Source organism: Myxocyprinus asiaticus, chromosome 14 (genome assembly GCF_019703515.2).
Source record: "Myxocyprinus asiaticus isolate MX2 ecotype Aquarium Trade chromosome 14, UBuf_Myxa_2, whole genome shotgun sequence".
NCBI lineage: Eukaryota > Metazoa > Chordata > Actinopteri > Cypriniformes > Catostomidae > Myxocyprinus > Myxocyprinus asiaticus.
Window position 1 is genome coordinate 13,619,073 of NC_059357.1, and position 13,575 is coordinate 13,632,647.

Consider the following 13,575-nt stretch of genomic DNA (forward strand, 5'->3'; position numbering starts at 1 on the left):
TTTGTATACTGGGTTTTCATGTCATTAGAAACCTGGAAATATCGGGGAATTTTAAACTGTTTCCAGTCCTGGAGAAGTCACTGAAATAAAATTATTGGGTGATTTTTTTTTTTTTTTTTTTTCCCACTTGTGTTCAACATTGTGTGCAATCTCTATAAAACATTTTTTAAATCCTTATCCTCTTCAGAAATCATGTGAATTCAAGTTGCAGTAGTTTTTAGATAAGATTTAATTCTGCATTTAATTTTCCTATCATTGAAGAGTCACTGGTAAACTGCCTTAATTCATTGCAGGTGATCTTTCATCTGTATTTCTTGAATTCCCATGTAAACATTTTCCTCCAGTATTTTGCTGTTTGATACTCGACACACCAGATGAGTTTAGTGATGCTTGATTTATTTCTCCATTTACAAAAAAAACGGCATTGAAAGCTGAATATTACATGTGTTGTCAATCAAAGAAACAGTGGTGTGATCATATTCTTAGAAGTAAAAGCCAGGATGTAGAAGGCTGTAAACTGCAAAAGTATATATATATACATAAAAAGTAATCAAATAAAATATTCTCAGGTATCGTCAGCTGATGTTTCGTAAGGACTGAATGTAACAAAAGGCTTCAGTGCATTGTTGATGATGCCTCATTGCACTTCAACAATTTCCAGAGCACTGGGGACATCTGGAAAGTTCTGGCAGGCAGGATGATTCATGGGCTTTCTTTCGTTAACTCTAGTCATCCTTGGGTAAAAATTGAATAAATCCATTCAAGAAATTAGTCTTCGAGAGAAGGAAAAATGTTTTAACAATGTTTCATTGCATTCATTAAGAAATCTTCCAAGGTACACACGTGTCAGATAATCTTGAGTACTAAAGAGCGAGAAGAACTGTCTAGTACCTTAATTATTGTGGATTTGGGTCAGTGTTGACATAATCAGAGCTACTGTCAATACTTCCAAAGGACACAGCTGTTGAGAAGCAAGAGCAACATGTTATTTTCATCTCCATCAAGTTTCACTATGAATAGATACAATTTCTCAAAATAAACTTTGACATTGACTTGACAAAGCCTTGTCTGAAAGTTTTACACTAATACAAAAAAATAGATTTGAAGGTTACAGATAGAGAGACCGTTAGAAAGGTAAGAAAGAAAGAAGAGAGTAAGACTATGAGATTTGGGGGACTTTTGGTTGCCTGCTCCTGCTGTGCAAAAACCATAATTCTGATCAGTTAGAAGTCATCATAGCAACTTGAGTCAGAACAGGCTGAAGGTCTGTGCCGAGTTTGGTGGCTGTAGCTTGAAAATTTTAGGATGAGTTAATCAAAAATAATGATTTTGGGTTAGTTCTTAAGAAAAAAAAGTTAAGTTTAAGCTTAAACACTTAAAGAGCTTTAAATACAACAAAAAGCTTTACATACAACAAACTAATCAATTGAAAATTTGCATTTGCAACACCTGCTTTGACTTGCCTCTCATGAGCTATCATCCCTGATATTCTTCCCTGTTAATTAGTTAGGGCTCTGTCATTCCACTGGAATTTTGTCAAAAGATTTCTGACAGACCTATTTATTTTATTACGTTTCTTTGTGCGGGGTAAAATAGAAATACAATTGTCTGTTGATTGACCATGCACCACCAATAACAGACAAAGTAAAAATATGAATATATAAAGGGAAGACCCAGGCTAGCAGTCACACAAAGAATTTGTTACAAATGATCATTGGAGGAAAAAGGTGGACGACTGGCCTTGGCTGCATTTCCTTAAAGCATCACAAGCTTAAGTTGATCGTAGAGACTATTGGTGCCAGTGGTTTCTATGATATACTTAGGCTTACAATGCTTTTGGGAAACACAGCCCTGGTCTTCCCTATGGGCTAAAGGCCCCCTGGGGTAAAAGGCTTTCGGTTTGATTTTCTCCCAAAACATTAAACTGCAACAAAAACTACCACAGTACTTTCTTTAACACTTGTTCGTCACTATACACTGCAAAATATTCCTTGTCCATAAAAGAATTGTGTGCAATGTCTAAAGTTTGATTTTGTAATTTGATCTAATATTTAATATATTTTGCAAATTTATGTAGCTAATGAGAATCCCTGAAATTATCACATTTATTTTGAGACAAAATTCTTATTTGTCATTTTCAGTTTTGATCAAAGTTTTTTAATAACTGTTCAATAAGTGAAAGTATAGTATTTGGGGTAAAAAGACCCCATAAAACACATTGGGTTTTTATGTTATGTTATTTTTTTAAGTGGAGTGAATAGATTTGTTATGAAAAATGTTCAAAGTTGGCTCAACTTGACTGATTAAATCACAATGGATATGAATTTGTTCATAGAATACTTGAGATTTTATGAAGAGCCAAATGTGACTGAAATTAAAAGAAAATGTTAAACCCTTTTTTGAAGTGGATATTTTGAATAAGCATTATCTTAATTTGTTACTCAAAAAAGCATCTTGCTGTCTCAAAAGCATTTGTCTAAGTTGACAATTCTGTCCCTATATTTACATGATATCATGATAAGCGTGGGGTAAAAGGCTCCCTCTTCACCTTTTTATTTTTTTTAAAGAATTTTAATCAAAACAACCTTTCAGTATTATTTTCACCCAAATGATTTTGCACCATAAATATTCAATAAAAATAAATGAATTTTTTCAATCTTGATACACTTTGACCATAAAAAAAAAGCAAATTTTCCATAAGGAGTGCCTTTAGCCCTGTTGTACCCTGTGCTACATACATACATTCATTTGAGCATTTTCATACTTACCAGGGGTTTGGTGTCCAAGGTCTGGATTGTTTAAATTGTCTTTGAGGTTTTCATAATCACCAGAGTCTGTAAACACACCCCAGAAGTTAGCCTGATACACACTGAAGTGGTGTGTTTTGGTCATTTCTTTATTTATTCATTTATAACAGCATGTTATACCTGAGTCATCATCTCTGTTGTCACATTCATCACATGCAGATTCATTCCCGTCCTCTTTCACTATGTTTATATAATTTGCTCCTACAAAGTTAATAAAATGTACATCAACATATTATCGGATGATGTAATGACTTTATTTGACATTCCCTTACAAAAAATAACCATGGTAGTTTCTACAGTGTTTGTCACAACAGTAAAACCATAATGAATTCAAATAGATCCCTCAAGCAATGTAAGGGGCTGTTCAAACTGGGCATCCTTGCGGTAAAAATATCACCCCTGAATACAGAAATTCAGACAACAGAACATTTGGTTGAGTGAAACGTGATTGATTCATGTGTAAATACATACGGCATTAAAAAAAATCAGTAAGCGCGTTTAGGCAGAGGGATTATAAGACTAGCCTTCCACTGACCATGGCATGATACACAGGGTGAAATGCTCGCTCAATTCACGGACTTATGCAGCCAAACTGCTCCGTGTTAGAGCTCCCCATAACTAGATGGGATGAGAAAAGCTGACTCTGGATCAGCGGCTGCGAGCAACGTACTACACGGTTTGTGTACGCAGACAAATGTCTTAAATATTCTACATTTTTGTTTTAGAATAAACAAGTAATGTGATTTGTGAAACATACCATTTTTATGACATTTTGGTAGCATTAAAAACGATTCCCTTCAAGTTGTATCAACGTGCATGTTTGCAATAGGATGTCTGCAGTATGCACTGTGGATCAACTCAAAACAAGCCTGATGACTTAAGTGATAAATAAAATAAAATATTCATTTATTCATCAGACTTATTCCTTGAACATGTTAGGTTGGCATTCCCCTCTGAATTGTATCCTGACTTCTGAAAAAACATCTCAAGTTGACTCTGGCATTGTCGATTGGCACCTCATATGATGCAGGTTCAGATGTTGAACTTTGTTGCATTTGGTAAGACAGTGGTTATTCTTCATTATTCATATTGGCTGCCATGTTGATGGAAAAACAAATCATGCATATTCATGTTTTTGAGTCTTTATTATAAATATGATGTGAAGACCTACTGATTGTAGACTTTCTAAATATCTGTTTATTTACTGTTGTTTTGACATGAGTGTTGTACAGTAGCTAGCATGACCTGTAATGTCTCTTGTATGCAATGCATGGCTTATTTGTATGCAATGCATACTATAGCAGAAGAGAGAGTGGCGGTGAGAAAAAAGTAATGCAAAAAATAATGCAAAAGCAACGTAACGCTTTACTTTCCATAAAAATGAACTTTTTAATAAGTTACTTTTTTAAGGAGTAACGCAATATTCTAACGAGATACTTTTAAAAGTAACATTACCCAACACTGGTGATATCTCTCTTTCGTACACTGCACATCATTTAATTTTTAATTTGCCGTCAAGATCTGCACTCTTCACAGCGAGTGGATTGGTTTTTGTCTACTCCCTTTGGTGCACACCACTTATTGACACTTCGCCGATGAATACGACAACATGTGGAATTTCGCTCCTGTGTTTTAGCGGATGGACGAGCCATCTTTCGATGTTTCACTGATTTACCAGCGAGTTGATTAAAGGGACCTGAGGGACCACACGAGGGAGATGTGCGAGGGTGGGATGTTGAGCTTGGTGAGTTTGAGGAGGAAATTTTGCTAGCGTAAGCCTTGCGTTCCTCCTCACTTCCCCCTCAAGCATCTTCACCTGTGGAGTCCATAAGCAGTGCCTTTAGCCCTGTTGTAACCTGTGCTACATTCATACAACTTATTTTAGCATGTTCATACTTACCAGGGGTTTGGTGTCCAAAGTCTGGATTTCTACAGCTTGTTGTGCCTCATCGGAAGCATATCCTTTGACTAATTTATGTTATTTAAATAATACAAATTATTTTACATAAACACTACTGCTTTGATGAGTTTGTGTGTATTTGTATACTGTTCACAGGCATAAAAGCTGTTTGCTTAACAACATCTTTTTCAAGATGGAATTTCGCATATGTTTCCGTCCATGTGAGCAGTTTATCCCCCTGTCTGCTCGGTGAGTCAGATTGCTTTAACTGCAAACGCATGAGACTCAAGTCACTTCGCTCTCGGGTTGCCCTTTTTCTGAAAGAACTCCCGAAGGACCACATGAGGGAGATGTGTGAGGATGGGATGATGAGCATGGAGAGTTTGAGAAGGAAATTTCGCTAGCACAAGCCTCATGTTTCTCCTCTCCTCCCCCTCAAATGTCTTTGCCTGTGATGATCTGCATCCCGCAATTAGGGCGCCGGGCTCCACTGCGTTCGGCAGTTTTCCACGCTCAGCACGGATGCTGGTCTCAGGAGCCGCGGCCTTCACGACACTGGACCGTGCTGAGCAGCTTGGGTACACAATGATGCCCACTTTTGCCCCTCCTCGACCCCGGCATGGAAAACCAGGCCCGCTCACCAGGAGAAGGATAAAACTGCAAAGCTCCAAAAGGGGCGGGAGCTCCAATCCTCCAGCAAAGATATAAGGAGCACCTTACCTAACCCTTTCCCTAAACCTAACCGTGAGTGGAAGTGACGCCCCCTTTTGGAGATTGCACAACCCCCGTCCCCCGCCCCCTTCTGGAGTATCCCAGGTGTCATTTGGAGATCTCCAGCCCGTAGCTATACCTGCCTGCTCACCCGTCCACACCCTGTGGCAATAACCTCAAAGCATCAGCTATGATGCAGCGTCTCATTCCCTCCTTTCAGTGAACTAGGGTTGCAGTTGTAACCCTATCGATTTGTTGCGTATCCTCATCACTGCTGCCTTTAAATGATGAGCGCAGCTCTAGAGAGACCGGTTTCTTCACAGTACACATACAATGATGTCATCGCAGGTCCAGAAAAAACAGGAAACCACATCGCCATCATGACCCTCACTCTCCACAGGGCAGTGAGATGGTGAGCCGCTGGGGAATGCTGGCCTTGAAAATGCATGCAGGTGTCTTGAGATGCATTTTAAATGCTGAAGTTCTTTTTAACATGACGCAGCGTCTAAAAAAAAGCACCGCTCCTGCATGAGACACTTAAAAGAAAAAAACAGCAACACGTGGCACAACGATCAAAGAAATCTGTCTAATGTCAGTTTACACTGAATTTTTATTTTATTTTTTTAAACTATAATATCACCTTCATTTAGAATCTTTGTTTTTGAAGCTACCAAAGTTTTACTGTAGTAAAATAGTAACTATAGTAAATTTCTATTGTAGGCTATTAAAAACAGTATTTTAGCAGCTACACTGAAAAAATGCTTTGAATTTAGATGATATAATCATGTACATTGGTTCCACATGAATCAATGAAGTTGCATCAACATATTTTTTCCTCTTGGTTTAGCTCAATTCTTTGTGAGGAAACAATGTTTTCATGTAATTTCAACATAATGGAATAAAGTTATTTTTAAATGACCCAATTAATTAGCCTTAAAGTGATTTTTTCTTTTTTTTTTTTTTTTTGTGTGTTCCCAACACAACATTTTTTCCCCCTCAGTTTTACATAACATTTTTGTATCATATTATTGATTTATGTTGTAAGGTTATGCTAGTTAGCGAATTTTTAGCTAGCAATAGCATGCTAAATGCTAAGTAGTAATTGCTCCTTGAGTAAAGCAACATACAAGTTGTTGTTTGTGTACTCGTCCTCAACCTAAGCAAAAGCTCCACTCTTCACTACAATGGTAACCCAGCATAACATAACTGGTTATTCTAAACCACAAAATAACAACATTAACTACTTACTTGATTAATTGACATTCACCCTACATAATGTAATCAAGTAGAGTGCACATTTTAGAGAATTACATTAAAAGAAAGCAAAGAAAACAAGTTTAGAAGAGAAACTCAATTTTGTTGTGTAACACAAATAATATGGTTTAGTAAAGCGGACAACCTGCATTTTCAAATTTTTTAAGTGCTTGGTATTTTGTGGAATCTGTGGTTTCCATAGTACATATTTGAAAGGGTTATTAGTTTGATGTTACTACTAAATAAAATTTTTCTCATTTCATTTTATAAAGGGTTCAGATTTCTTGTATAACTCTCAAACTTCCATAATTCACTTTACTTGCTTCTATTCACTTTATTCGTTTTAAAATAGTTTTTTGGCAAATTTTTCTTCTCCAATTATAAATTAGATTAGTTTTAGATTAGACCAAGTAATAACTGAACCTCTTCATCTCAGAATCTTGTCTCACCTGAGCTCTGAGACGATGTTCTGCTGGGACAATCTGGAATCACAGTTCTAAAGAACAAAATAAAGATAATTTCTGATATTTTTAATACATTTTGCAGAGCCTGGAGTAAATGAGAAAATGTATATTTGTATGATTAAGGATAATTTGTTGTGCAAACAAAAAGTATAAAATCTCAATAATTTCACTGTCTGTGAATAATGAATATGGATAATGACTTAATGTTTATTAGCCTGATTGTAACTGTTTAAAACACCTTCTGAAAAATTGTAATCAGGCAGATATGCTCTTACATGTAATTGTCTGGTTCATCTGTGGGCTGAAATGGCTCATCTTCAATATGCAGAAAAGAGTCACATATTGATGGTTATTTACTAATTATCCTATCTCTCTCTCTCTCTCTCACACACACACACACACACACACACACACACACACACACACACATGCAAACACATTTGTCCTTTTATCTCATATTCAGGCAAATACTTAAAAATAAAACCGTGAACCCCCCAAAATAACATTAAAATTTGTAATTGGACTTCTGACCATAGTCATCCACATTGATTCCCTCCTCACCATTTTGGTTCACATAACTGGCTTGACTTCCAGCTTCAGAGATATATAAAAAATAAAAATAAAATACTTTTATTAACCAATCATTCAATAATAAAAATCTGTTTTTAAGATTTATTATATTGTCTTAAAGGCCAAAATGACTGTATGGGACTCACTTTCTGAGGGAGGATAGGAGGGTCTCTTCTCTACAGTAATTGATGGAGAACTTAGGGAACTGAGGGAAAACTGGATATTAACAACACACAGAAACACAACACACTGTGTGTATATTTGTGTAAATACTCACTTGGGTAGTGGGTAAGGCATGGTTTGAAATCTATGATGGTCTAAATGGGGTGCATCTGAATAATAAAAGAGGGAGACAACCATTGTCATCCTTGTCTGGATTTAAAAAAAAATAAAATCTTTATATGCATTTATCTGAGCACAAACCAAACAGTGCTCATTATGTTATAACTTATGAGACAATCTTTTTACATGTAGACTCAGGATGCCTACCCATGAAACCTGATCTGTATGAAGAAAGAAAGAGAAAATATTAACCCAACACACACATGCAACCTCAAACAAGTGAGTCAGAACTTTGGGGTACAAGAGTCCAAGACCACATAGAAAATGTGTAATTCAAAATCTAATTTAAACCTGGAAATAAACAGTTTAAGAAGAAGGATGTTGTATAATTTTAAACAAAGAAATGTTCTAATTCACTTATTAAATGTAACATATTCATGACCAGGACCATGTTAACTCCTTTGTACAAAAGGTCAGATAGATTTGCTTGCTTTCATTAAAGCACACAAGATGCTCTTTAGAACTTGTACAAAAGTGTGGAGTCCATGCTCGCTCGAGTGTATGTTGTCAATAAAGCAAAAGGGGCCAAATCAAATTTTAGAAACTCAGCAATTCGTGTTAATATTTTGATTAAAAAAAAAATTTTCACTCAAATTGTTATGCTAATAATGTAATATGAAATAAAAAATAAGAAGCATTTTCAGGAATGATCCTAGACTTTTGGACCCCACTGTATTTCTTTAGATATGTATGAAAATTGCAATCTGAAGAGAGGCACATCCTCTATTCGGTGGGTGAGTGATATTATTTCTTACGTTGAGTTGTATTCTGGACTAGAATCACTGGACCTCTGATGGATGGATGCTACAAAGGAAATAGTTTGGAAGTACTAATGTACTAACTAATTGTTGTCATGATGCACTTACAAAGTATTGAGACACACTGCAAACGTTATGATACAACTCTTTCTTAAGATGTTAGAGTTTTGCATAGCTGTATACCAATAGGCAGTTAGTGTACAGTAAATTTGTTTATTTGGATTACCATATACCACCACATTTTATTTTAGCATGCAATTCTGGTAAAAGAAAGAATGATTTTTGTTTTAGACAGATGCATTTTGGAAGTGACCGTTTGCCTTACTTGGTTGTTTGCGGCCCCAGCAGTCTACACAAAGACTGGTTACAAAGATGATTGACAGGAGGAGAGCACCGCCCACAACAGACAGCAGTGCAGTGGAGTCCATAACTGACAAGAGAATGAAATAATATTGAATTTATGGATGTATTAGGCTATAATGGAGAGCACCAACCTGAATCTGTAGTAGGTTAGTGTGACTAAATGCATAAAAAAAACAAAAACAAAAAAGCAACAACAAAGAAATCAACTTTTTTTTTTTTTTTTTTTTTTTTTTGTGTGTGTGAGAAAATGACCCCTTTTATACTTGTAAGATTATGCAAATGAAACAATAGGGAGGCGGTTGGCTGAGGTGCTTGAATCATTGGATGCACAAATTCTTGTTTCTTAATGCTAGCAACAGGTGTCCTACTATTCAGGTCCATCACCATCTTTAAGAAATGCCTGCACTGTAAAATAAATCTTGTTGTTTCAACTTCAAAAAGTAAATGTTTGTGCTGCCTTAAAAATGTTAATTGTGTCAACTTAAAAGGGAATGTTGTTTAAACAGAACATAATGTTGTTAAATCAGTTTAACTTGTTAAATGAGCTTAATGTATTTTAAGTAAACTTGACCTTATTTATCTCAATCAGCTTCATTGTAATTCAATTCAAATGGAATATTCACTCACTGAGCACTTTATTAGAAACACCTGTACATCTACTTATTTACGCAATTATCTAATCAGCCAATCGTGTAGCAGCAGTGTAATGCATAAAATCATGCAGATACGGGTCAGGAGCTTTTGTTAATGTTCACATCAACCATTAGAATGGGGAAAAAATGTGATCTCAGTGATTTTGACCATGGCATGATTGTTGTTGCCAGATGGGCTGGTTTGAGAATTTCTGTAACTGCTGACCTCCTGGGATTTTCACGCACAACAGTCTCTAGAGTTTACTCAGAATGGCGCCAAAAACAAAAAACATCCAGTGAGCGGCAGTTCTGCGGACATAAACACTTTGTTGAGAGAGGTCAGCGGAGAATGGCCAGACTGGTTCGAGCTGATAGAAAGGCTACAGTAACTCAGATAACCACTCTGTACAATTGTAGTGAGCAGAATAGCATCTTAGAATGCAAAGCACGTTGAACCTTGAGGTGGATGGGCTACAACAGCAGTAGACCACATCTGGCACTTTATTAGGACCGTAGTGTTCCTAATAAAGTACTCAGTGAGTGAAGTTAAATTACTTGTCATTAGTAATATGAAATCATAATATAACAAAAGTAGTTAGAGATATACCATTGTTAGTGATCAAATAAACTGCCATTTGATGGTAAATGGCCAGTTGATGATCAGAGATCAGTGTTTGATCCCTCTATCATATTCAGACTTAGCTTGACAAGGAGACACGCGTGGGCCATAACACTTTAAACGCTAATCACGATGATGGTGGCAATCACCAAACACATCATTCAGTAAAAAGATGTGCTACATGACAAATAACTGAAAGTGACAACAATCACAACAACCAAGAGCACAAATATAGTTTTTCTAATTTCATTAACTTCACAGTTTAGCCAACAAAAACTTGGATAATTGAGTTCTCAACTCAGTTCATCTAAAGAACTTTCTTTACCTGTCCTAACACTAAAGAACCGCTCTACTCTCACTATATGCAATTGCAGGTCCATAATCATCTCAGACATTAAGAATAGAGCTCAATAAATAGATTTGCCTGACTGATTCTTAAACATTTAGGACAATCTTGAATGTGTGGTTACATCATTGCACACTTGCATCCCTAAATAGCTTGTACCTTTGTCTTGCAGAGCTTCTAACGGTGCCGACTCTATATGATTAATTAGTCGTGTCACACACTGCCAAGAAAATTATATTCTTAATCAATATTTTTGTCTTGTTTTTTTAATACAAGATGCATTTCCTGATAGTTATAATTGCCATAAGGCATTAAGATTTGTTTTTCAGATAATCTAGTTTGAAAATACGACCATTTGCCTTGTTCCATTGGCAGATTTTTTTTTTTTTTTTACTCGTTTTAAACATAAACCTCACAAAATGTACTATTTTATTTTCTTATTTTCTAACAACCATTTTTGCAGTGTACTAGTCCTCACTTGTAAATTCCTTTTGGCTAAAAGCAGTCTGAATAAATGTGTATGTAAACTGCCGCTCCTTTTAGTGTCAATGTGCAAATCCACCTGTTCTCTATAACATTTTATTCAAATGAGCTGTCCACTCTTTTCAGAAAAAACAAACAAACAAACAAACAAACAAACAAACAAACAAAAAAACATTTTGCCAGTTTTAATTTAGAAGTTTCTCAATCTGTGAACTTTCAATTGACATCACCTGCCTTGCAAGTTTTTACACACCTCTATCTAAGTGTGTGTGACTGTCTGTGGTTGCATATAGAGCAAGAAAACGGATTTCCTGTATTTTGCAGTTAGATGAGAAAAAAAAGACACATTATGAGAGGTATGGGCCTCACTTAAGCCCCAGAGCTGTAGTGAATCAAATGCAAGGAACCGTGCCTACATTTTCTTTCTGTTACACTACATACTCAACACAGTACATTATGGAGACTTTCTGAAAGAAGAAGAAAAAATAAAATTAAAAATAATTAAAAAATCAGCTCATCAGAAACAATTTAATTGTGTTTATCATGCATTCAGTATTACAAAAAATGACTACCTTGTTTATATGTATGCAATGGTTTACATATCTTTAATAATATGTAATTATGTGAGAAGTGTGCTATACTGTACATCGCTTTGGTGAGAAAAGATCATGAACTTTTCAGAGCACATATGTAAATGTAACTGGCTTACGTAATGTGTCATAATGCGGTTTCTTTTGCAGTTCGAGACCACTTGACCCTCTGATCTCAATAAAACTAGTCGAATATGAACCAGCATTACTGTACCATTCACTTTAAAGTGACTTAGCCAGTACATAAATCATTCAAATAAATCCTTTTGGCAAAACTGTGCTTACCAACTCAGAGACAGATTTTCTTGTATTTTGAAACATTAATATGAGATCAGCAATGAAAATTATTAATACATTTGATTTGTGTTAACAATTAACAAGATAGCTTGACAATTTTCAAAGGCAATTTCAAATATAAAATTGGCTGATAAATGTTTTGAAGCCCTTTTGTATTTAATATAACCCTCAGATTGGGGTTAATTATCACTAATGAACTGAGGAAAAAGAGGAAACTACAGGTTTTGGAGTTGTTTTCCTTACCACAGTCACATTTATCTTGCTCACTGGTGGTATTAATGCACTATTTTCTGTAAATTTGCTTTGAAACAAAATGCATTGTGCACTATCCAAATAACTGACATGACTCGAAAAAGGTGTGGAAAGAAGATTGTGGACTCCTCGGCACTGGTTTCTTGATGATGTGTGAGAGGGATACAATGCACAAGACCATTTGAAAATTAATAAAAATGAAAAGGGCAGTTTGTCTCTAAAGGTCAAGGAAATATCTCTTAAACTAAAACTTTTACACTCGCATTCACTTTTTTGTGTAACGGAAAACTCTAAATACATAGTATTCAACATAGTAAATACAGTTATTCCTGTTTTATTGGGTGAAAATATATATATATTTTTTTTAAATGGGACAAGGCTTACCTGATTAGTAGCAGCAAAGTCAGTCAAGACACCACAGGTTCTGCTCAGCTGAGATCTGAAACAAAACTGGAGACCTGTTATCAGGCTAAATGCAGATTGCAAAATTCACACTTAACTCGCAGCTCACACTAAAGGTGCCACCATTTTTTATTCTGCAACCCACACAGCTTGCCCCTTTCTTATTCCTCAGGTGCAGTCCCTTTGCTCTCTTTCTCCCGTTTGCTCGATATCCTAACCCAAATATCAGCAACATATGCTCATATCTGCACTTAATTCCTTAAATCTTGTTATTTGATGAGCCGTTGAGGTGGGTTCTGATCTACTAGGCCTTTGCCGCAAAGAACTTTTTACTTTTAGGTCTCTTTTTTTGCTGCACTTGCTCTCTCTCCTCATTGGCTCATTGAAAATGCCATTCTGTTGCCTGCACCACTCAGCATCTTTTTTCTGCCCCAATCTCTCTCTAAGTGGATGCTTTCTACATGTCACATCCCTCCTTATCTGCTTTCATCTGAAGGTTTGGTGTCTTGCTCTTTTCTGTCACCATGCAGATTTTATTCAGTTTCTTGTTTTTTTTTTATTTGGTTTGATATCCAAAGGTAGTGACGGCCACCCAAACACAGGCTACTACTAATCACACAGTCCTTGCATGCACACGATTAACCTACATTAGTCTGAGAATGTGTCTACATTAGAACAAGATTATAATTTCATTGCACCCAATTATGTCCAGGGTTCTATTTCAAACAATAATAGGCTATTTTAAAAACAATAATGACCAAAAGAGGCATAATTGATATACTTTC

General features: G+C 35.9%; 1 protein-coding gene across 2 annotated transcripts; it reads right to left on the minus strand.

Moving 5' to 3' along the window:
- Positions 1-89: 89 nt before the first annotated feature.
- On the minus strand, positions 90-13,549 carry lat (linker for activation of T cells). 2 transcript variants are annotated; one of them, XM_051715924.1, is made up of 13 exons: positions 12,773-13,549; positions 9,132-9,236; positions 8,804-8,852; positions 8,196-8,209; positions 7,984-8,038; positions 7,853-7,911; positions 7,698-7,730; positions 7,412-7,451; positions 7,122-7,168; positions 2,928-3,008; positions 2,769-2,834; positions 892-961; positions 90-734 (listed from the first exon to the last, which is right to left on the minus strand). In XM_051715924.1, the coding sequence occupies exons 2-12, from the start codon at positions 9,232-9,234 to the stop codon at positions 897-899; spliced, it is 612 nt and encodes a 203-aa protein (XP_051571884.1). In that variant the 5' UTR covers positions 9,235-9,236; positions 12,773-13,549; the 3' UTR covers positions 90-734; positions 892-896. The 2 variants fall into 2 exon arrangements, with proteins under 2 accessions (XP_051571884.1, XP_051571883.1); XM_051715923.1 differs by having other exon boundaries at positions 8,175-8,209; positions 12,773-13,546.
- Positions 13,550-13,575: the final 26 nt, after the last annotated feature.